Source organism: Apium graveolens, chromosome 11 (assembly GCF_009905375.1).
Source record: "Apium graveolens cultivar Ventura chromosome 11, ASM990537v1, whole genome shotgun sequence".
Taxonomy (NCBI): Eukaryota; Viridiplantae; Streptophyta; class Magnoliopsida; order Apiales; family Apiaceae; genus Apium; species Apium graveolens.
Genome location: NC_133657.1, coordinates 162161969 through 162188446, shown reverse-complemented (window position 1 = coordinate 162188446; position 26478 = coordinate 162161969). Strand labels below are relative to the sequence as shown.

The window sequence follows — 26478 nt, the reverse complement described above, 5'->3', positions numbered from 1 at the left end:
TTATTTCATTGCAACAATGCAATGAAACAATGAAGCAGTTATTTAATTCCTTAAATAACAAAAAATTATATTTTAATGATTTAATTTGTTTCCGATAATAATGGAGTTAAAAAGTATATAACTAATTTCAAACACAACTTGTTTCTATATTTACTAATTTTATTACTACTTCCCATTTATATTATCAATTGTATAATGAGTTAATAATTTAAAATTTAATTAGATATATAATCGAAAAAATAATTAAAATATTAGTTTTAATGAAAAATATAAAAAACCGCAGATGATAACTGAAATGTATCAATGTAGTATTGCTATGATTGTTTATTGATCGAAAGGTGTCGTCTTCATACTTGTTTGCCGTGAACTTTTTTGAGTGAATTCTAATTAAACTATTTTAATTTAAATTTTAAATATTTCAAATTTATGTATAATAACACATTTGTACTGTATAATGAAGTTATACTGAATTAAAAAAAATTCTATACAATTTGTCCATTTTAAAAAAATAAGAACAAAATAATATAAAAATCCCCCCTCCCGCAATGTGTCAATGCGGGAGGTGTAAACCCCAGCCACAACATATTTAAAACACGTGGGTGGGTGGTTGAAGAGCCACCTTCCGCAATGTTTCATTGAGGGAGTCACAATGACACAATGCGGTAGGTGGCCGAGTTATTTTTATATAATTTGTTACCAAGAAATTTTAAACATTTTAGAGGCTAAGTTATTTTATATTTTTTATAGGCAAAGAAAATTCGATAAAATTTTATTTTTTTAGTTTTTCGCATTTTTAATTTTTAACATTATATTTGTTTATTATAAATTAAAAATTGATAAATTAAATTCGACAAATACAAGAAAGATAAATATTAAATAATTTATTTCATTCAAATATAAATGGAGTACATTCAAATATTTTCTTAAACAAAATACATAATAAATTAAACATTTTATTCCGACGAGAATGATCAAGTTTTAACGGTGTTGGAAGAACCGCCTTTATCACCCTTATCGTCGTCCTTCCTTCTCTTCAACTTTTCCGCCTTCGCCTCATTTTCCTTTCTTTTCTTGCGCTCAAGCGCCATTTGAATACGGCGGAGAGCTATTGCCATGTCTTCATCTCCTTCGGGCCCGTCATAAGCCACGCCATCGATAATTACCTTGTTATTGTCCCAATCATAGTAGAAAACCATTTTTCGGAAAATAGAGAAGAGAATGTTGAAGAGAAAATGTAGAATGAAAAAAAATGAGATTACAGTTTTGTTTGATTCAACATTTACTTTCTTATTACTTATTTTACAATATACAATATACTTTCAACAATTTCAATTTACTTTCAATTTACTCATTCTTGAAGGTGATCTCAAAAGGTTAGTTTTCGATTGTTGATGGCTTCTTTTTTATTTAAAGCTTGTAGTTCCTCTTCTAGTGAAAATAATAATTACGATTATTATACCCCCGTTAGACGAAACCCCGTAGCTCGTCGTAAGTTATTTGTTGATGAAGATATTGTAAATCTTGATAGTGATGATAATATGAATAATGTTGGTGGTGATAATATTGATGTTGAAAATGTTAGTGTTCATAATGTTGATAATAACGTTGGTGGTAATAATGTTGGCGGTCATAATGTTGATGATAACGTTGGTGGTGATAATGTTGGCAGTCATAATGTTGATGATAACGTTGGTGGTGATAATTTTGACGGTGAAAATGTTGATGACGTAAAAGATAAGAAAAATGTTGAGAAAAAGAATCATGAATTTAAGAATAGTAACGATGTTGTGCCTTATGTTGGCAAGATTTTCGATACATTGGATGATGCGGAAGCATTTTATAAGAATTATGGTCGAAAAGAGGGATTCGAGATAATAATTAGGAATACTCATAAGCGAACAAACACAAATGAACCATCATACCGTTTGTTTATTTGTCGAAAAGGTGGAAGGGTAGGAGCGACGCCGTTGGATTTTGGTAAAGGAAAACGAGTTAGAGAGGTAATTCCACGAACGAATTGTGGTGCTCGAATGTGTGTCGTTCACAAAGTGAAGATGGACAAATGGCAAATTAGTTCGGTGGATTTAGAACACAATCATAAATTGGTGTCGCCGGAAAAAGTTCAATTTTTTCAAAGATCACTCAACATAGATCCTATGACGCGATCATTGATTGAGTTGTTTAACAAATCGGGAATTGAGACGGGCAAAGTAATGAAGTTTCTTAGCGAGACAAAGGGGGGTGTTGAAAATCTTGGTTTTTCTAATCAAGACGTACGTAATGTCATACATGATATTCGGCGCCGAGTGTTTGATTCGGGTGATGCGGAGTGTGGATTACTTTTGCTACGAGAATTACAAGAAAATAGTTTTAGTAATTTCTTTTATGGGGTGGATGTAGATGATGAGAATCGTGTACGGGGTTTGGTGTGGGTTGATCCTCGGTCCATGAACGCGTACAAGAATTTTGGTGATGTGGTTACGTTTGATTCAACTTACCGGACGAATAAGTATTGTATGCCTTTCATACCTATTACGGGCGTAAACCACCATTATCAAAATATACTATTTGGATTTGCACTTGTGAGGGATGAGACTGAGGCATCGTATAAGTGGGTTTTGAGGACATGGTTGGAAGCCGTCGACAATAAACCGCCTCGAACAATTATTACTGATCAAGACATTGCATTGGGAAATGCCATTGCCGAGGTCATGCCTATGCCACAAACAAAGCATACATATTGTACATGGCATATAAGTAGTAAGTTTCTTGAGAAGTTGTCTTATTTGTACACAAATTATCTGGAGTTCAAGACAGAGTTTAATGCATGTGTGTACAAGTCGTTTACACCTACATAATTTGAAGGTAAATGAGAGCAATTTGTCGAGAAGTACGATCTTGAGGATCATGCTTGGTTAAATGACATGTATGCTATTAGAACTCAATGGATTGGTGCTTACACGAAGCAACATTTTTCCGCCGGCATGACTACAACTTCAAGAAGCGAGTCTACAAATTCTTTTTTTGATGAATATGTGTAATCATCTACCGGTTTGAAGGAATTCATTGAGAACTCCCAAAAGGCTTTGGAGACACAATATCTGAAGGAGGTTAAAGCCGATTATGACAGCGAACAATTGGAAAGAAGATTAGTTTTGCACTCATCCTTGGAAATGCATGCATCTGAAATCTACACGAAAAAAATGTTCAACCGGTTTCAAAAGGAGCTTATGAAAAGTACATGTCACATCGTGAACAGTGTCAAAAACAATGGAACTTATATGTCGAAACTGTATTTGGTTGAGAAGGCTACCCTGCCGGAGAATTGCAGAAGAAAATATCGAGTGACGGTTTTCATGTGCAAAAAAATTGAATGCTCGTGTAAGAAGTTTGAACATTCCGGGATGATTTGCAAACACATAATCCGTTATCTTGACAAAAAACAAAAAATCAAGATACCGGAAAGTCTCATCATGGGTAGGTGGACAATGAACGGCAACAAAATTGCGGGGCCTCTTCCATATGCTCCTCCCGGTATTGGTAATGATGGTGCGTCACAACCATTAAGGTATGGTGCATTGTGCAAATCTTTTCAAGATTTAGCTGCTTCCGGTAGTTGTTCTGTTTCACGGTATAAATACTTAATGGGTGTGATTGATAGAGAGAAGATATACTTGAAAGATGCTTTTACGGATGAAGAGCGTAGAGAAAGAACCCATGAGGCGAAAACTCAAGAGGACTACCAACATGATCCAATATTTGATCCTCCAACGTCGAAAACTAAAGGAAGGAAGAAAACAAAAAGATATAAAAGTGGAATTGAGACGACAACTTCAAAGATCAAGATCAAGCCTCGAAAGTGCAATTATTGTGGGGCGATCGGAGGATAACATGATGCAAGAAACTGTCCCCTAAGGGAGGAGTATGATCGAAGAAATTTTTAGGTTTTAACCTAACAATTGTTGACAAGTAGTACATTAGTTCTTTTAACTTTTCTATTTAAGTTACATAATATTAACGTTATTTAAATTTACAAATAATGTTACATATTAATGTTATTTTTTAACAAAAATATTATCCAACTCTTATTATTAATATTAATATTGTTTAAAATATTTTCAACACCAAAACTCTTATTATCCAACTTAAAATATTGTAAGAGAATAGTGACAGAGCACCCAGTAATGAGACATTGCTGCAGTAAGTACCTCCAGCAATGACTCATTGCTAGGTACTCTGCTCCACCCAAAACTCACTGCCTCTTTTTGTTAACAAAAGTGAGTTTAGTAATATTAATATTTTTAAAATATTATCCAACACCAAAACTCTTAAAATATGCAGTATTAATGTAAAAATTTGAAAAAAGTGATTTAATCAACAAAGTCAACTAGACATTAAAATAGTCAATGCGAACTAGTGACAGAGTACCTAGCAATGAGACATTGCTGGAGGTACTTACTGCAACAATGACTCATTGCTGGAATCTCTGTTTCACCCAAAACTCACTGTCCCTTTTTATTAACAAAACTGGGTTTTTAGTAATATTAATATTTTTAAAATATTTTCCAACACCAAAACTCTTAAAATAACTACAAAATGCAGTATTTGCGGTAAATTTGAAAAAATTGATTTAATAAACAAAGTCAACTAGAGCTTAAAATAGTCAAAAGGACCTGCTGCAATGCCTCAATACGGGGTATGATCACTGCAGCAATGATTCATTGCGGGGTGACTAAACTGTAAAATGTGTAAAATATGATATCTCCCGCAATGATTCAATGCTGAAGTATGTGACCAGTTTTCTGGCAAGCTACTAACATCAACATTGCGGGTGATTTACATAGTTTAAGAAAAAAACGGCATGGTTCTGTTTATTTTTATAACTTACCAACCCTGTTTCAACTAAATCTAAATCAACCAACCAACAACCAATCAACATTGCGGGTGATTTACATAGTTTAAGAAAAAAAACGGCATGGTTCCGTTTATTTTTATAACTTACCAACCTGTTTCAACTAAATCTAAATCAACCAACCAATCAACATCAAATCTAAACGCAACATCAATCCAATAAAAATTATCATAATCAATAACAAAGAAAACACCGAAACAAATCCAAAATATAAACTATAGTCCCCTGTTCCTCTGCTGGATCCCATAGTCACTTATCCGTCTAGCGAGCCCTTTTGAAAGCTCCCCAGCTATGCGATACCGGAATGTCCAAATACCCAATACAGGCTCCCAAACAGCATCTCTCAACGATATGTCATTAAGTATAGCATCCATGTACTTGTACACGTACACGCCACAATCATGGGTATTGGACTGCATCGGTCGTTCCTGTACGAAATGAACCTTCAACTTATGTCCATCAAATCTGGAAGGATCCAAGTAATGCAACATAACTGACACTATGCACTCCTAGAAAGGTTTGGTTTCATATAATTACTAACCAACAATGACAGGTGTATGCAAATTGACTAGTAAAGTAATTACGAAGAACATAGAATACCATGGCATATATATATCGAGAGTAAATACTCTTAAGACTATCCCCCCATTCAGCTAGAGGATCAATTAAAAGGAGCTTCTGTTGTTTAATGTCCAGAATGAACAAAAACCAGTGAGCATCATTGCAGCAAGGGTAGAAAGCAAAGTCACAATCCAATAATGATGGCCCAATCCGCTGGACTGCATATGAATTATATAAACTATACAGACCGGCCAACTGCACATCTGAAAGTTCAGCTTCGGGATGGGTCTGCAACATTGAAATAATTATAAAAGATCAAATGAACTACAAAATCAAAGAGTTATCAATTATCATTAACTTAGTAACGCATGAACTAAAAAGTACTTTTTGTTTTACCTTCAAGTTCTTGCAATAATCTTTTAACAATAGTTGCACGAAAAAGCTGAAGTTAAAGAATAACTTCTTAGCCGTGGGCTCCAGACCCGAGATGGACTCCCTAACCTTCAACAACTCTATGTAGGCATCCACGAAATTGCTGTCTAAATCACATTCCGGCTTTAAGGTCTAGACATAATCCCAAGTAAGCTCAGCAGTGCCTCTATGATCTCTCCAAATAAAATCATTCTTATTACCCCACCAGTGCTTGTATAGCCAAAAAATCTTCCTGTTTTTCAATGGCCTCGTCATATCACCACGCCGCCCAGGACCACCCCGCCTCAGTTTATCCTTCAACTTATCTTCATCAGTGTTCATCTGCAAATACATTTCAAGAGCATCAAATCAAACACATATTCAAAATACGTACTGCAAGAATCAAACATAAAAAATGGAATGATTCAATATACGTACATCAAGAATCATCCTCAAACTATCAGGAATAACACCACTATGACTACCGAATTTCACCATGCCACCTGCAAGTGGAGTCAACTCAGTAGCAGGAGTCAACTCAGAACTCCCAAAAGTGCGCTCGGTAGTAGGAGTAACAGGGGTAGCAGTAGCATCAACCTACAAATGCATTGAGTATCAAACATTATATACACCACTAAAACTAAAGAGTTAGACTACTCGAATAACATACTCGAATATGTATAAGACACACAATAGTAAAAAAAAGTAAATTTCTAAAACTAAAGAGTAGTACCTCAGACTGAACAACATCAGACTGAACAACAGGGGGGGGCGGATAGGGGGGTCGACTGTGAAGCAGGGTGAGCAGTAGTATCAACCTACAAATGCATTGAGTATCAAACATTATATACACCTCTAAAACTAAAGAATTAGACTACTCGAATAACATACTCGAATATGTATAAGACACACAATAGTAAAAAAAGTAAAGTTCTAAAACTAAAGAGTAGTACCTCAGACTGAACAACATCAGACTGAACAACAGGGGGGCGGATAGAGGGGTCGACTGTGAAGCAGGGGGAACATTAGCAGCAACCTACAAATTCATTGAGTATCAAACATTATATACACCTCTAAAACTAAAGAGTTAGACTACTCGAATAACATACTCGAATATGTATAAGACACACAATAGTAAAAAAAAGTAAAGTTCTAAAACTAAAGAGTAGTACATCAGACTGAACAACAGGGGGGCGGATAGGGGGGTCGACTGTGAAGCAGGGGGAGCAGTAGCAGCAACCTATAAATGCATTGAGTATCAAACATTATATACATCTTAAAACTAAAGAGTTAGACTACGCGAATAACATGCTCAAATATGAATAAGTACCTCAATCTGAACAGGATGATAGACATGTACAGGGATAGCCACAGCGTTAGGGACTACAGTCTCATCCTACATTAGATGTCAATAACTCGATCAAATTACATATAATTCGGTGTAGTAGACTACTCGAATAACTTACTCGAGTAAGTACCTGACGAGGACGTTTACTGGCTGCCTGTGTAGGTGAATCATGAGAATCAGAAGCAAACTCCTGCAATAACACGATAAGATAACGATCATACACACATTCACATTCAATATAGTATACTGGATTTTGGAATGACATAAATGAAACGCACCTCACGTGTACGTTTATGCGGTGAAGGAGGAGCACTTGGATCAATATGCATATCCTGTGCACGTGAGGGTCTATCAAAACTGGGTCTATTGAATGCAGGACCCCTCCACTCAGTGTTGACTCGATCATAACGAATCAGAAACTCAGGAATGCACTCATAGAACCAGTTTGGGGGATCATGGCTGTGAATAACATGTAATGTCCTCATCCAACAGTCAAACTACACAAATCATTAACTATTAATCATCTACCTAAACACCCTATAAAAATGCAACAATGAAATAAATAAATACAGAATTCAAATATTAAACTAAAATCTAAAACATACCGCATCAACCATGTCCTGCTGAGAGTACCAGTCACGCGGAACTATCTTGCGTGGATCAACACCCACAAAACGAGCAATCCTCAGCTTACTATGGGTCCTATACCAGTACATATACTGGTCAATGCTCACGTACTGCCCCTCTCCAACGGGCTCTATCTGGCCATCAAGATAAGCATACCACTCATCCCGATACTGTCTCAGAGTAGTCATATGTTGGTCCCTCTGCCAATGAGATAACCCTCCGCAGAGCAGACATATCAATAGGATCATCTGGAATATGCTGCAGCATATCGAACTGTCTCAAGAATCTGTCCGGCATGACATACTCGACAATCTCAAAGCAAATAAGTGGAATACGGCCGAGACTCATATACGAAGCATCCATCAGCTCGACATCATACTGCTCCTCAGAATAGTCCACCACATCAAAGAATAACCGATAAGGCTCCCATGTCAGCCAACTCATCTCAAATCAGTCAAAATCCCCTCGATACTGACCTATAAGCAAAACAATAAGGGAACATATGAAATTGGATAGTTCAAAAGCATGCAAATATTTATTCGAAGGAGAGTTCAAATAGTAAATATGCAAAAAAGAACAGTATATGTATGGCGGTGAGGGTTCAACCTCCGATCAGGGTTCGGCTCAGCCCATGCCAAGCCCTCAGCCAAACAAGCTCCACCCCAGGTGCAATCTTAGGAGCACCAGGTAACAACCTCTCGTGTGCCCACAACATCAGTAGCATCGTGCATCCATTAAGTGCTGTTACACTCTTATGAGCAGCCTTGGTCAAACCTCTAAACAAATAGCTCAATACAGCAGCTCCCCATGCATACGATTTAATCCGAGGTGAATCCTGGATGAGCTGTAAGTGCCTGCGATAAAGGAAATACAGAGTAAGTAAGAATACAGGGCAAAATAAGGGCATGATAATAAATGAGAATACAATAATTATAGTGTCAAATTGAAAATAAATGAGAATACAGGGCTTCACATGCAAAATCAACAAAAAAGGACAAGTGAAGGACTAAGATGTTATAAACTAAAATTTAAAAACTGAAATGCAACAAATACAAGTAAATACCTCGGATGCACGGTATATCGACTCGATGAAGGAAACAATATGCCCCCAATGATGTATAAAAGATAAGCTCGTGTGTAAACCACAAGATCCTCTTCTAGCCCCCCCCCCCCCCGCTGGTAGCTCCGCATATCATTCCCTTAATTTGTAAAGCTTGACCCCGTCCTTATACATATCTTTACGCCCCACCTCATCCAATCTTGCATCCTGCCATTCCCTCATCCAATACGCCTTCGGAGCGTCAAGCTCCCTATGAGTAACTGGACGACCCTTAACAGGGAGGCCCATAATCATGTATACATCCTCGAGGGTGATGGTCAACTCACCAAATGGAAAGTGAAAGGTGTTAGTCTCTGGCCTCCACCTGCAATTGCATTCATACACAAACATCACAAACATTGCCAATGACGATTCAAATAAATGAGAAAATTGATTACAAATTAGTACCTTTCCACTAAGGCCGTTATCAAACGAATATCGTTTTGAGGAACTGAACGATTGTTCGTGAAAGCCGAGAAACCCCATTGGCTCAGCAACTCACGCTGGGGATCCGAAAGTATCCACTGCTGATGATTAGCTGTGTACTGCCGTACATCCAGCTTATCCCGCACACCTCCCGCCCATATAGCAGTACTAATATGAACATCCTGCATCGTCAGGAGTGATCTAACAATAGGCCCGCACTCATTCTCCATAGTAACTGCAAAGTGCACAATAAAAAATACTATATAATCCCAACTTAAACACGAAACATTTATAGAACCGTTATTTTCTATTTTAAGTCCTACCGAAAAATCGGCATGACTCATTCGTTTATAAGCTAGCCACAACCAATCAATCAATCAACAAGCATTCCATTCACTGTCTAATCACAATAACATATCTCAACTTACTATGCCAAATAATTACTAGTACATTTCGAACCATTAATTAGCACAAACGAGTCAAATTACTACTAACCACTAAAACTTTTAAAAACCAAAATAAAGAATATACAAGGCATGAGATTAATCTATACAAGGCTTTTTCTGCTCGTATCATATTTTAGCAACCAAATTCACAACAACGCAATCCAAATAATTCGAAATATATAAAGACATAAACAAATAATTCAAATAATTTGTACAATTCGTTATAATCACAGAAAATGAAACATAAACTTCTGAAACAATCATCAATAGCATTCTCAGTTTCACCGTTCAACATCATTCCTCCTATCATTGAATTCCACGTTATTAACCGAATCAGGCCTAAACTTTCTCACACCAACTTCCCTAAAAATCCTAAAAGCGTCCTTATAACACCCATTCGAAGAAAACCCAGAAATCACAACATTAAACAATGCAATAGTTGGTTCAGTAATTTCATCAAACAGTTTGAGTGCATTACCAAAACAAGTTAAGCTTGGCAGCAATGGGTCATTGTGGTAGTATTTAACTATGTGTATGTATACATATATGTATACGTGTGTGTAGATGATGAGAATCATAGATGAGTAGCTAAATCGCCGGAGTAGATGTTGAAATCGCTCGAAATCGCCTGAAATCGCCCCCTGCCGCTGAATTAGGTTTTTGATATTATGAAACTAGGGATTTCAGGAAGAAACGGGTTAAACCCGGGTCTCGTCTACAGCAATGGCTCATTGCGGGAGAAGCAATGGATCATTGTGGCACGGGGCCTGTTCTGTAATTTCCCGAATTTTAAGTAATAGTTTGTTAAAGTAAAAAATTTATTAATAGAAATATATAAATACAAAATAAAAATATAACAACAAAATAATAAATAAATTAGGAATTTAAACATCAATTAAAATTATTTATATATTTATTATCTATTATTTTATAATTATTTAAAAATAAAACTGAATTGTTTCCAGCAACGAAGCATTGCGCAGACCGCATTAAGTCAAAGCTGATGAGTTACCGCAATGTAACAATGTGTATCCCGCATTGAAACAAAACTGTTACACTTCCGCATTGTAACAATACGGCATGTGGTTATTAGAACCACATGTGCCTGTGGAAGGGCACTCTTGATAATTATGCCTATAATATAATAGTCGTTCATTTCTGATCATTAGTCCATTAGTCTTTCTTTTTGTTTCATACTGTAAGTCATTCATTTTCTCATTAGTTCTTAGAGAGCCTTCTTTACTAATCAGTCCGGAGCCTCTTTTTTATGTTAAAGTGTGTTTAGAGTAAGCCTAACGGTTGTTCTATACATAGTCCTACCTATATCAAAATTTAGAGTATTTCATCAAAAAAAATATTCCACCAATCTAGGAATAATGTTTTATATAACTAGAATAACTTTTTTAAGCAAGAACCCCACTATACATATCTTATTTCACATTTATTAATAAAAAAACTAATTTATAATTTTTAGAGGAATCTCTACTCTCTCCTCTCCCACAAATTGTAATTCAATTATGTTAATATTTTAATAAAATTATTATTGAAATTGATATATTAAAATAATATCCTAAATCATCAATGCACTATTATTAATTATATTTATAAGGAGGAATTTAGCATGACGTTGTATGTAATTTATATCTATACTATATATGCATTTTAGTTTGTTATAAATTATAATATGGTTGGTTTGTTACATCTTAAAACATATAAAGTCAAAGATAGATCTTAAAATAAAATATAAGAATAACTAGATATAATATTAAAAAATATATTTTTTTATTTAATATTTTAACTCTATATGAAGTCAACAACATAAATTCTAAAGTACAAACAAATCTCATTAATTTAAAATTACGAATAAATACAACAAATATATATGTATGATTTGAACCTCCAAACACATTTATTATATTTTATACTATGTCATCTTTTAAAATTTTATTTTTCGCTAATAAAAAATAAAAAAGAATACCCGAAATACATCACTTTTGAACTTTAACCTCCCAAAATACCCACATGCGCGAGAACCGACCAAAATACCCGCGGAATATGCAATTAAGGAATGAGTATTCAAGTTTCTAAAACTTAATAAATATTACGCATGTTGAATGCGTATTCACTTTTGTTTTTAAGAAGAATGCGCATGTTGAACATGCGTATTCAAAAAAAAATGTGAATATGCATGTTTAACATGCGTATTTTTATTTATATTTGAAAATTCGAATGCGCATTGTGTTTAGTCGGTAATTTGGGCGGAACATCCCGCCAAATGTTATTTTGGGCATTTCTCCTCAAATGGTAGATATTTTGATTTTTCACCCAAAAAAATATGTATTAAATATAAATAATGAGATAAAAAATATTAAAAATAATATATACATGCAAGATTTATAAAATAGTAGATTTTTTAAAGTCATATTCTGCTAGCACCTATTTGACTTATGTTATCTTTTCATATTTAAGTATTTATTCTAAAAAATATAGATAAATATACATGTTTTTATGAAAATAAATTATTTTTTTCATAACTAACAAAACCAATATCCACACAATACATGTTTAAATTAAATCACTCATTAGTGAGCTTTTCTAAATGTGTAATTATGATGAGACTATGGTTGTTATGTAATCAAACATTTTCAAAAGATATAACTACCTAAGAGCAAAGTGCATATATGACTCCAAATAATTTATTTGATATTTAGGATGCCATTTAAAGTATTGTTATGATTTTTTGGAAGATCTTATTTCTTGCATCTAAATTGGGAAGGTCAATTCTAACGGTGTTAGATTTAGGGGTCATTTGTTAAATTTAACAATATTTTATGAACAATTATGATATCAGAACGAATAAATAATCACGAACGAGACGAGATATAACTGGCCCTCCGCCAAAAAAAATCACGCGAGCAAAAAGATTTTGGGAGATTAATTAGTAAAGGGTTTTGGGTCATTCATTCTCTATCGATCGGTACATTCAGTTACATATTTCATTGATCCAATCGATATCTAGATCTAGAATATTGGATCTTATTTTTGCTAATCAAATCTGATGGTGGTCTAGAGTTATTATACAAAAGCATATTTTTTGAATAAAAAATTCAAAATGGATGAAGAGTTTGCGGTACAGGTAAGTTCCATGTGAACACAATCATGGGTTAATGTATGAATTAAATGCTCAAATTCATGTTGATTAAGTTCTTATCCCCAAATCTACGTGCACACAAACTGAGGGTCTTTGCTGGAAATAGTCTCTTCATTTTTTTGAGTGAGGGTAATGTTGCGTACAATATACTTGTTAGGAGTTGTCCCACATAATTTGTGGGATGGGCAGTTTGATATGATATAAGAAGCCAAATAACTCCATTATAATGAGTCCTTTTGGGATGAGACCGAAAACAAATTCGTGCGGGCGGACTCGGCCCAGAACGGACAATATCATACTAATGTGGAGTTAGGCCTTCTCAGCAAAAACCCAACAAATGTTATCAAAGCTATGCTTATAAACGGTTCATAACAATCTGACGTGAGTTCCAGAATGGACCTAAAAACCGACATATGGGCTACCCCATGATGGGTTTAAGGGGGGAGGCAGACTGGCATTCCAGTATGAACCTAAGGGGAACATATAGCCAAATGGACTTACAGTATGAGTTAAGAGGGAGCCAGATCACATGATTAGGAGACAGATTCGACATAGGTCGAGCCCGATGTGTAAAAGTGGATATTGTTAGGAGTTGTCCCACATCGTTTGTGGGATGAACAGTTTGATGGGATATAAGAAGCCAAATAACTCCATTAGTTCCGAAAACAAATCTGGTACAGGCTAAGTGTGTTTGTTTCGTTGATTGGTATATGTTGTTTGACAAAATATATATATAAATTTCTGAATGAATATTTTTTAAATTTAAATTAATTTCTTTAAAGTTTGTATAGCATGTAATGTTATAGAAATTTCAACATTAGACCATTTTTAATTGTTTAGATATTTATATTTATTATATTTTTATTAAATTAATATCATATTATTATGACCAACTAAAAAATAAACCATCCACAATTTAATATTTCGACTACATAAATTACAGTATTGATGGCATAAATACGAGTAACGAGTAATTTATTAAATCAAAGTAATTATATTTTTTATTCTTTTTTTAAATTAAAATAAATAAATATTATGTACCTTTATAGGATAAATAATTTTATTTGATATCAAACAAGTATATATTTTACCTTGTTATTTGTTTAACTTTTCAAAAATATGAACATGAATGATAATACTACTTTTTATCAATTATTTGAGTAACACATAATTTTCGCAGTAATAAATGAGTGAGTATTGGTGAGGGATCAGGAGATGCACGAGTAGAGAATAATTTATATGGTTCAACTGGATTTCAAAGGAGGATTTATCCAGAAAAAATCGGGTGTCGTTCAGATAGAAAAGTCATAAGCAAACTGTCTGAATCGTTATTTCATGGATGATCTAGTTCATTCCCTTCCATTTATCTATTAGCAAATGACCATGGTGTTGTTGGCTGGATTGATGGAAAACTATTTTAATTCTCTTTATTTCATACAATTTTAGTTTATGCAATTTGCTGAAAACAAGATGATTATTTATTTAGTTTGTTTATTTGTTCCGATTATTGTGTATTTAATAATTGCATTCGATTTTGTTTGTCAGTATATATGTAAATAAATATTAATATAAGGACTTTGTTACTAGAGTTCATGTTTATAAATGGAGAATTATATTTTACACCCCTTAAATTTGGTCAAAAATCAATTTGTATACCTATTTTCAGAAATTGCAGTTTGCATCCCGCTTTTTTAAAATGCGATTCAAATTGCACATTTTTTGCCAAATTTTGTCAATTTTTAGCTCAAATTCTTGTATTCGACAACATATTTAATCTATCCTTGAAGAGAATATATGAGATTTAGTGTAGAAGACAACAATTAAAACTAAATAATTTGGCAAAAAAGATTTATGATGAATCGAATTTTAAAGAGAATGCGAACTGCAGTTTCTGAAAATAGATGTAGGAAATTAATTTTTAGCCCAATTTAAGGGGTGTAAAGTGATTGTCTTGTAAATAATGTTCTACCTTAATAAGATATTATGTTTTAAAATATTTATAGGATATTTACGAGAACGTTTTAGACTTAGTTTAAAAGTATATGTTTGTTTTAACTTGTAAATATCAAACATGATTACCAAACATCCCAAAACGAGGGGAGAAAGTAGGTTGATGTCAAAAGAAAAGTGGGAAGAAAGTAGGTAGAAATTAGGATTACTATGCGGCAGATTTCTAAAGAAACAACAGGTGAAATTATTGGACCAGTGGGTTAACAAAAAATTATTGAACCAGCATGCTCAGGGGACTCACTTTTCTGCTGCAGTCCACTACTCCACTAGTAGAACTGGGTCAACTTCTAGTGGAATTAAAGGGATAGATATTTTATATCCATATCAACTTTTATATTTACAAATTTGTTTTTAATTTAACTCTTAATTAATATTGTTATGTGCCTCCACTTACGCGTTTGTATATTGACCCGACAGATAATATGTGTACCATACAAACCAAAAGCTGCATATAAATAATATCCTCGTATAAATAATTAACCATTTTCACGTCATATTTTTATATTCAAGAGTTGAAGAGACTCGACAATGCCATTTTTTATATGGAGTTGAGTTACATAACATCAATCACTTATGTTATGTAAGTATAAAAAAATTACAGGATATATATTTTTTTGCATTTTATTCTAAAAAAATCAATATTTTATTCAAAACTTGAATATTATACACGTTCAATTTATTAAATTTAAATAATTTTTAATAATTTTAATAAATTAATAATATTTATAAAATATATATTATGAAATAATATATTTTATAATATTTTTCACAACAAAACTTTTGCCCTTACCCCACGTAATTATACAAATTGCAAAGTTTGACCTTTTATCCCCCAACATTTTGGCCAAACAAACTTATATTCTCCTCCCTCCATTATTTGATATCGAGTCATATGGTATTCGCGGCAGTTTGAATCATGTTATTTAAATAAGTTAATAGGAATATAAATAAATTAAAAATAAGCTACATTTTATAATTAAATTATACTTTTTTCGTCTTATTTTAACTGGTACGTAATCAACTTGACCACAAATTACACATATTATATAATTAAAAGATAATTGTAAAATCAAATTATTAAAAATATGTTTAATCCTCTTTAGAATGTACTTTTCATTTTTTACAATAATTACTAAATTATTTTAAGTACTGACCAAATTTAAAATAATGAAATTTAGTTTTTTATTCTTGTTAAATTATTGAACTATTGTCTTTTGTTTTATTATGGCCTAACACCGATTTATAAATCTCATACTAAAATTATTCATTTTGAGGCCTCGCTTAATTGTGATTATAATTATAAAATGATTAAAGTTGTGACAACCAGGATTTATTGATAAAATTTGCGGTCAATGAGACATTTTAAACTTGCTTATTCATGACACTATTTAAGTAATCACTGGACGTAACCTGGCAACAAACAAGTAGTTCGAACCTAAAAAATTTGTCCCAACAACCAGTAGCTATCAGTTTTTTCATTTTAGTAATAAAAATGTTAGTTACATGTCTTATAAATGTTGCTTGTACACTGACATGCGAAGAAGCCAACCATAATAATAAACAGGAGAGGATATAACTGGGGGTTGAGTATGGGGTGAAATAGGCTGGTTTGGAACTTATAACCATCCAAATCAATTTAATGGTTTTATATTTTATTTAACCGCTACCAAACCATCCAAATTATAACGGTTCGGGTTGAACGGTTTCCGTTTAAACCTTTAAAAAAAATAAGTGCATATATAAACTAGATAAACAATTTAGTAAGTTAATGAATTATCAATTAAACAAGTCCATAATATAATAATTTGGACCTTTTATTTAATATTTAACATCCAACTGTACTTAACATAATATGAATTCAACTACTTACATATATCAATAATTCATGTATGTAATATATGTATACTCAAAATATATATTTAAAATATTTTAATATATTCGGGTGGTTTGAATATAACGGGAGGTATAAAAGACAAATTCAAACCAAACCGTTACCTTTCGGGTTTTGGAAAAATGAAACTATAGCAGATTTAAATCAGATTTAAATCGTTAGAAAACCATAAAATTTCGATTCGGGTGATTTGAAACGGTTGATTGGGACGGTTATGAAATTTTTTGTTCACCCCTAAATATAATTTGGTCATAATTTGATTCAATTATCAGAATAATATCAATACATTCATTACATGAATAAAAAAGCCGTAAGAATTATAATAAAATAATATTTTCTTTTAAGTCCCGTCGATCAAAAATTTAAATTTCGAATCCTCTCAACAGTAACATTAAAAAAAATAAATATTTAGGCTATTGTAGATTTGAATCCTCGTAATAACAATACTAAAATTTAGAATTTCTATGTTTAGTTCTAAACAATACACGCGATCCATTAAATAAAATAATAATTGCTATTATTAATATTATATTACTAATATTATAATCTATTAAAAATATGGTCTTAAGCAATATAAATTATTAATATAAATTTTATTATGAGTAGTTAACATGATTAAAACATGAATACGTTTACTATTAAAAAATATAATATAAAAATGTTTTAACATTAAAAATATATTTAAAAAGCCTTTGCATCACACAATTTTTAAGCCATTATAAACAATATCGAAGAACAAAATTACAACAATTACAAAATATAATAAACACCAATAATGTTAACGAGTAAAAGGGGCATCCAAGAATCTGAAAATGCTCCCAAAGTCCATGAAGAAGAGAGGCTAAAGAGATCAGCATCAGACGACTAGAGCCCGCTTTTATTAAGACTTATTTGAAAAATAAGGAGATTTTTAATAAAAACTTCAAAGTTTTTGAGAAAAATGTAAAGTAAGATTCGGAGAGCTCCGATTATGAGCGGGGAAAATAAGGATCATTTTGATATATAATAAAAGAATATGATGATAATAATATTAATAAAATTAAAAAAATCCTATTGAAATGACTAATTTATCCATCTATTTTAAATTCATATAAAACAGGTTATTGGGAGTAATTGAATCCGGGTCTTTATATTCACAAGCACATCAACTTACTTACCAGTACACCGCGCTGTTACTTAAGTTTTGTTAATCATAATACATAAACGGACCATTCCTTTATTTATTAAATAATTTTTAATTTGAAAAGTATGTCTCATATATTTTTAATATATATTTTTAATAAAAAATAAATTGTACATATTAATTAATTTTTTATATGTTGAAAAGAGATACATTTATATAAATAATATATATGTGTACTACATATTTAGATAAATTATAATTAACGTATTTTGATTTATTAGGAATTAAAAATTATAACTTGACCCATTTTTCATAAAATACTCGAAATTTGACTAAATGATCTGCCCGTAAATACCACGTCACTACCTAGGTTTAATTTAAATTACAAGTTCGACTAGAAAATCTTACCAATAAAAAAAAGTTTTGTGAAATCTTATGTTGGTAAAAATTAATATCTTTGGGATCTTTATAGAACCAAGTCAATTGATAATATGTATCAAAATTATTATCTTCAAAATCAGAATTTTACCCATTTTAAGAAAATACTCGAATTTGACTACATGACCCAGACGAAAATACATCATCACAATCTAGGTTTAATAAATTTAAATTACGAGTTCGACGAGAATATCTTACCAATAAGGATAAATTTTATAATATCTTATATTAATAAAAATTAATATTTTTGAGGTCTTTATACGATCAAATCAATTGATATTATGTATCAAAATTACTAAATGACTGGTTTTACAGTATTACATCTGAAACTTGACCCAATATTTAAATATATTCAAAATTTGACATTAGATGTCACAAACTCCGTTAAAACTACGAAGATATACTAAATCGATTTATTTATTAATGTTTCACTTTAAAAAAAATTAGGTTTAAAATATTATTCAATGATGGTGAATTTATAAAGAGGTGCTCTTAAAGTCCATTTTTTCATTCTCTTTAGAAGAAATTAAACTACAACTATAAAGTAAAATTAATAATTTTCATTAACATGTTATTTGAAAAATGGTAAGACATTTGATGTTTTTTCATAAAAAAATTGTTTATTTATTACATTATTTAATTAAAGATATATTTATATTCAAATATTTGTGAGACAAATCCTAAATTTTATATTATTCAATTTGATATGGTTATTATAAGTAATCATATACATAAAGTCCCTATTTTTTGTGGAGTTCTAGAGTCCAAAATCCTAACTTTATATTACAATCCAATATAATGGTTCAGGTTTTATGTTTCTTAATAATTCAAAAACTAAAATAATAAACTACATGATATAAACGTGTGTTACGATGTTATATCATTAATGTGCAGCAAGTTGGTATTAACGTGTCTTACAACGTGAGTACGTATGTTCTTCAAGGTGATCATGTTCTATAAAATCATATGTTCTGCAATGTTCAACTTGTCAAATGTACGAGATTTACAAGATATTTATTGAAATTGTGATATTTGTAGAACTTGATTCACATTATAATACGTTTTACAAAGTTTTGGGAATATGAATTTTTTCGTCACCTAACTTATTGTGTGTTTAGAAGCTTACCACTTAACTATAATTTTTTTTGTTTTACTCACTAGTGTTAGGTTCAAATTTGATTATTAGTATTTTGTCAATTTTTATTAGCATTATTAAAACATAGTGGTAACTAGTACAAAAAGTGTCATATGCGTCTTATAAGAAAACTTATATGTGTCTGAGTTTGTCGGATGCATATGCAGAAATCGTATAATGTCTGTATTATATAATTCTGTTAAAGGAAGGACGCATATTGTTTTAAATATCTGATCAGAACAGACGTATATACATCGTAAATAGATGCATACAATCAGATCATATACGTTTGTTATTTTTTAGGTGGGGTACTAAGCTCAAAACCAAAATTATAAGAAGAGACTTCCCCATCCGTACTAAAATTGTTGGGAAATTAAAAAACTCAATACAATCAAATTAGCAAACCGATCATCAAGTACTAAAAATATTAAAAAGTTACATATCAATATTTTACTGACCAACCCTTTTAAAAACCCAATGAAATCACTAATCACAACTCTTTCATGCAACTCTTATCGACCCAGAATCAAAACTATAAACCCATCCATTCTAATATATGCGTCCGGGAACAGAAGACGCGTCCACCGTGATGGAGGTATCTAGCAATTGTGATTTTTTAGCAATGAAGGTTGGAGTACGCGTCCAGAGGCTTAGGACGCGTCCTGTCTCTATGGAATGTTGTGAGAAGTAGTTGTTGGAAAAAACAATGCAGGTTTCATGAAGGTCAGGACGCGCCCAATGTCTTAGGACGCATCCTCTGTGTGGTAAATGCATTCTCAAGGATGAGCTCAGGACAAAGCATGCATGGAAAGGAGCGATGGAGAGTTATTTTTACTAACGTATTTGTTGCAGGTACTCTTCGAAGAATTCCCTTCTTGAGACGGTCAATGAGGGGGATGTCCGTGAAAAGCTAGAAGGCCCCCAACGGTGTGCCTGATGATTGAAGGCCTCCTCATTTATTCAACGGGTGTCCTCGTTGGGGATGCGGGGTTAACTTTGGTGTGTGCTTTGGAAACTCTGTTCTTGTATTCAACGGGTGTCCTCGTTGGAGAACTTTGGAGTCATCCTGCACTTTGCACCCAAGAGCTTGGGATCACCTGTCCTGCTATCTGGTGAGTTATCCTCATTCGGGGGACAGGGACACGTCTGACATTTGGGGTGAACTGTGGCTATACTTGCGTTCGTAACTCAACGGAGATAGCTGTAGCGGAATGTTATCCTTGCGCAGGGAGATGCATTATCCGTGAAGTCCTGCGATTAGAAACGAGCCTTGGGCCTCCGCGGTTGGGCCGCATACTTGGACATTCCTAAAGCTAGCGGAATATGGATTCTGGACCGGGCCTAGGAATAAGAAGTCTAAGCCCATTAGATTTCTTGTTCCCCAAGAACTACGTGGGCTTGATTCCCTATATATAGGGATATGTAGGAAAATTTTAAGGGGTGGGAAGCGAGAGCCATAAGGAGCCACCACCAACCCTGAGAAATCTCAGCCCCCAATTCATCACAACCACCACACTTCGCTCACTTTTCAGGCGAAGAACCACCATCGTAGATCTTGATTCCGGCGACGAACTTCAAACTTTGTTGATACCAAATTCCTCCTTCAACAAATTGGGCCTAGAAGGAGGGGTGCTTATCAAGATCATAATCTCAGGAGGAAGAGATGTCTCATCACGATGAAGGTTCTTTACGCAAGAATTAAAGGAAAGCCACGAAGGAGTTTGCAAACAATGGTCACGAAGGAGATCCGTGAATAACTAATTTCGGCTAGGGGGTCGAAGAAGATTTGAATGTAGTATCCGCGATTACGACGGAGATTCATGGATAATGATTTCCAGCCATGGGGGTTGAAGTTTTCAGCCATGGCCACGAAAGAGCGAAGTTGGATGCAAAATTCGGATTTGATGGGTCAAGCGATTTACTTACAATGTTCGGGCCTTATCTTGAGTTCTGTAAGTCAGATTTGGATGATCTTACAGCCTACACGAAGCTTACTGAATTCTCTTTAATTCAGAGATGATATGGCTACAAGAATCCAAGTTGAGAAGACCGGAAATAGAGGAAAACAGCAGCTGCGAATTTTTACCAAAAAAAATCCTATTTGGTTTAGAAGATTGCAAGAAACCCATTCCATTAAGAAGATTAGGAGAAACCTATTTGGTATAGAAGATTGGAGAATCCTATTCTAATTAGAATATTGAAGAATTCTATTCGATCTAGAAGATGGGAGAATCCTGTTCTAATTAAAAGATTGGAGAATAATGTTCTAATTAGAAGATTGGAGAATCCTTTTCCATTTAGAAGATTGGGGAATCCTATTCCAACAAGAAGACTGAACAATCCTATTTAATTTAGAATATTTGAGAACACTATTCAGACCAGAAGACTTAATCAGACACAAATGTGAGGATGATCGGGAGGAGAACACTCCAAGAAGAAGGCATTACTATCATGAGCCGGTCATCGCCTTTAAGACGATCCCTCAAGGTAACTCTCAACTAGTTTTGTTGTATTTTTTGTTACTCATTTCCGGGACTTGTACAGGAAGAGGATTGGAAAATAGACTTAGCATGGAGAAAATCCCCACAAACTCTTAGGACACGCCTTGATTAAGAAATTTGGGGCCCAGACGACTTCCAGCGCAAATTCCAGGAGAATTCACCGACTGGACACGTCCGTCCCTCTAGGACGCATCCTCCAGGTAACATTCCAAGTTTTATATTAATTGTGTTTATTGCAGGTAGGAAATCTTATCAGGAAAAAATCTCATGAGTTACCGAGCGCTGCATCACAATATATTAAAGCGCACCCTCTGTATGTGAAAAATTCAGTGGAGAATTTCCCTCCCAGGGCGCGCCCCCACAAGAGAAAGCCTATGGAAGTTTTCAATGAATATGTCTTGAAGATCATATGAGTTATAGTCACTGCTTCAAGAATGGCTCGGTTGGAACCACTTCCTCGACTTTTAAGACGCACCCTTTTCTTAAGGCGCGCCCTCAAAATAATAGTGATGGTAGGGTGAATTTTATTAACTACAAGGAGAATCTTAATATTTGAACTTCAGGAAAAAGAATCTAACAGAGTAGAGGTACCATGAATCCTAGGACGCGCCCCTTGATTGTCAAGGTGAGGCCCCAAGACATGAATGAGCTCCTCCATCTAAGGATGTAATGTTATATCCTCAACAGTTATAAGTAAACTCTCCAAGGCTTTCTCTCTTAAGGCCGCCTTCATTGAAATACCCATGTCATCTTCCTCGGCATTATAGACATGATTTATAAAGAAGCAAATGAAGTACAATGATCTTACTAGTATATCGAGAGTTTAGTTTCAGCGAACGCGCCCTCACATCCTCAATAATCCGAGTTTTCAGGACGCGCCCTGAGCATATTTGTCTCATATGTTAAGGCTTTTTCTTTTGATATGATTACCAAGGCCATCTGGTTAATTTTAGCAAAAAAAAATAATAATATGGGAGTTCCTCAATAATCCGAGTTTTCAGGACGCACCCTGAGCATATTTGTCTCATATGTTAAGGCTTTTTCTTTTGATATGATTACCAAGGCCATCTGGTTAATTTTAGCAAAAAAAAATAATAATATGGGAGTTGTATTGGAAAGAGATGAGGAAGATAAGACTACAAAGTACTTTTGTCATGGTGCACACTCGGGGGGTAGGCCACCTCTCATTAGTTCTATGGTGTTACATATTGCACATTAGTAAGATATATGGTTTTTCCTAAAAATCAGGGAGATGCTCAAGGTCAGGAAAACACTCACGATTAAAAAAACGCTCAACTTCAAGAAAATGTCTCTAAGAGTGAGATGCCATTTATTGGATGCCACTTCGTGAGATGCCTCGCTAAAAGATGTTTCTACATGAGATAGTTTCTGCATACCTTGAGTTTCATTGAAGATATAATCATTCTAAGAATATTGATCGTTATTTGGTGTTGTTATAAAAAAAATTCTTTAGAAGACACTTGTCGAGGTAGATGCTCCTCTTACAGAGGACGCACCCTCTAAGGATGATTTCCCTTGTCGAGGTAGATGCTCCACTTACAGAGGACGCGCCCTCCAAGGATGATTTCCCTTATCGAGATAGATGCTCCTCTTACAGAGGACATGCCCTCCAAGGATGAATTCCCTTGTCGAGGTAGATGCTCCTCTTATAGAGGACGCGCCCTCCAAGGATGATTCCCTTTGTCGAGGTGGATGCTCCTCTGTAAGGAAGCTCCCTCCAAGGATGATTACCCTTGTCGAGGTAGATGCTCCTCTTAGAGAGGACGCGCTCTCCAAGGATGACATTCCTTGTCGAGGTAGATGCTCCTCTTAGAGAGGACGCGCCCTCTATGGATGAAACCCTTACTGAGATAAGATGCTCCTCTTACAGAGGACGTGTCCTCTAATGATGAAGACCTTGTCGAGATAAGTCGCTCCTCTCTGAGAGGACGCATCCTCCAAGGATGAAGACCTTGTCAAAATAAGCCGTTCATCTTAGAGAGGACGCGCCCTCCAAGGATGATTTCCCTTCTCGAGATAGATGCTCCTCTTACAGAGGACGCGCCCTCCAAGGATGAATTCCCTTGTCGAGGTAGATGCTCCTCTTATAGAGGACGCGCCCTCCAAGGATGATTCCCTTTGTCGAGGTGGATGCTCCTCTGTAAGGAAGCTCCCTCCAAGGATGATTACCCTTATCGAGGTAGATGCTCCTCTTAGAGAGGACGCGCTCTCCAAGGATGAAATTCCTTGTCGAGGTAGATGCTCCTCTTAGAGAGGACGCACCCTCTATGGATGAAACCCTTACTGAGATAAGATGCTCCTCTTATAGAGGACGTGTCCTCTAATGATGAAGACCTTGTCGAGATAAGCCGCTCCTCTCTGAGAGGACGCATCCTCCAAGGATGAAGACCTTGTCAAAATAAACCATTCATCTTACAGAGAAAGCTCCCTCCAAGGATGAATACCTTTGTTGAGGAAGACGTGCCTCATACAAATGACGCAACCTCCAAGAAAGTTATCTTTGAAGAGGAAGACGTGCCCTGCAAAGAGGACGCATTTTGTAAGAATGTTAATTTTGTTGAGGAAGATGCCACCTCTCTAAAGGGTGCGCCCTCTAATATTTGGTGATTATAGAAGACCTTAGAAGGCTCAACTTTGATTTGAATAAAAGAATCGCACTTTTTGTGGGAAAGACGAGATCAGTGGTTTGGAGCTATGATTTGACAAGACGCAAGAAATCAAATATAGAATGGTATTGTGTCATCGGTGGAAGGATCTCTCTCACCAACACGACACGTCCTCCTTGAAGATGAAAGAGCTAGTCTTTTATTCTAATCACGCCTTTCCTTCGAGCACGCCCTCCTATGATGACCCTTTTAGTTTAAGGCGCGCCCATAGGAGACAAATATTGGGATAAAAAAGTTAGAGAAAACCCTCAAACCTTTGTTAATAAATTATGCTTTTCCAAGGTATGTGAGGTGCACACTTTTGTACAATATCTTTTATTTTTTACACCGAGTTAGCTCATGTAAGCTTGGAGATGTGGTGCATAAGTGGTAAGCATCTCTCGAAAAATAAAGGTTAAAATTATCAATAAGAGAAGGGGTATTCATATGTGAAGGCGGGAAGAAACGTGGATGATAAATGTGAACGTGTCAAAGAGTGAGAGCTCGAGTGAGAGCGCGCCGTCATGGTCAATAAGGAGGATAAGATTCCAAAGACGTGGTCTTGATTGAGAACGCACCCTCATAGAGGAAGATGCGGAAGAAGCATACTCATATAATTGGAGGTTGACACAGATTTTTGCTTGGATTTAGATATTAGAATTCCAATTTTGTTTCCAACTTCATATAGAATTCGGGAGTTAGTTGTTATACCCAAAATTTGGCATTGGATCAATGCGGGTCAAACGCGGGTTGATTAGAGTCAAACTCGGCACGACGTTGCAAAAGAGGTGACGTGCCCAAGTCTGTAGAACGCGTCCACTTAGGTGGAAGTGTTTACCAAAGTGGTCCTTTGACAAGGAAGATTGAAGGCACTCCCATGAACGTAGGATGCGCCCATATTTTGTGGAATGTTTATTAATGATAATTTTATGGTAAGGAGGTTTGAAAGCACCTATCTGGTGTAGAACGCGTCCGGGAACAGAAGACACGTCTACCGTGATGGAGGTATCTAGCAATTATGGTCTTTTAACAATGAAGGTTGGAGTACGCGTCTAGAGGCTTAGGACGCGTCCTGTCTCTATGGAATATTGTGAGAAGTAGTTGTTGGAAAAAATAATGCAGGTTTCATGAAGGTCAGGACGCGCCCAATATCTTAGGATGCGTCCTCTGTGTGGTAAATACATTCTCAAGGATGAGCTCAGGACAAAGCATGCATGGAAATGAGCGATGGAGAGTTATTTTTACTAACATATTTGTTGCAGGTACTCTTTGAAGAATTCCCTCCTTGAGACGGTCAAGGAGGGGGATGTCCGTGAAAAGCTAGAAGGCCTCCAGGGGTATGCCTGATGATTGAAGGCCTCCTCATGTATTCAACGGGTGTCCACGGTGGAGATGCGGGGTTAACTTTGGTGTGTGCTTTGGGAACTCTGTTTTTGTATTCAACGGGTGTCCTCATTGAAGAACTTTGGAGTCATCCTGCACTTTACACCCAAGAGTTTGGGATCACCTGTCCTGCTATCTGGTGGGTTATCCTCATTCGGGGATAGGGACGCGTCTGGCATTTGGGGTGAAGTGTGGCTATACCTGCGTTCCTAACTCAAGGGTGATAGATGTAGCGGAATATTATCCTTGTGCAGAGAGATGCATTATCCGTGAAGTCCTGCGATTACAAAGGAGCCTTGGGCCTTCACGGTTGGGCCTCATAGTTGGACATTCCTAAAGCTAGCGGAAGA

The 26478-nt window shown here is 34.8% G+C and overlaps 2 protein-coding genes across 2 annotated transcripts; both read left to right on the top strand.

Moving 5' to 3' along the window:
* The first annotated feature begins 1391 nt into the window (after positions 1 to 1391).
* On the top strand, positions 1392 to 2858 carry LOC141696067 (protein FAR1-RELATED SEQUENCE 5-like). The gene has a single exon (XM_074500255.1). It carries the CDS (start codon positions 1392 to 1394, stop codon positions 2856 to 2858), a length of 1467 nt encoding a protein of 488 aa, XP_074356356.1.
* Positions 2859 to 2919: 61 nt separating this feature from the next.
* On the top strand, positions 2920 to 3890 carry LOC141696066 (protein FAR1-RELATED SEQUENCE 3-like). The gene is made up of 2 exons (XM_074500254.1): positions 2920 to 2952; positions 3060 to 3890. The coding sequence occupies exons 1-2, from the start codon at positions 2920 to 2922 to the stop codon at positions 3888 to 3890; spliced, it is 864 nt and encodes a 287-aa protein (XP_074356355.1).
* The last annotated feature ends 22588 nt before the right edge of the window (positions 3891 to 26478 follow it).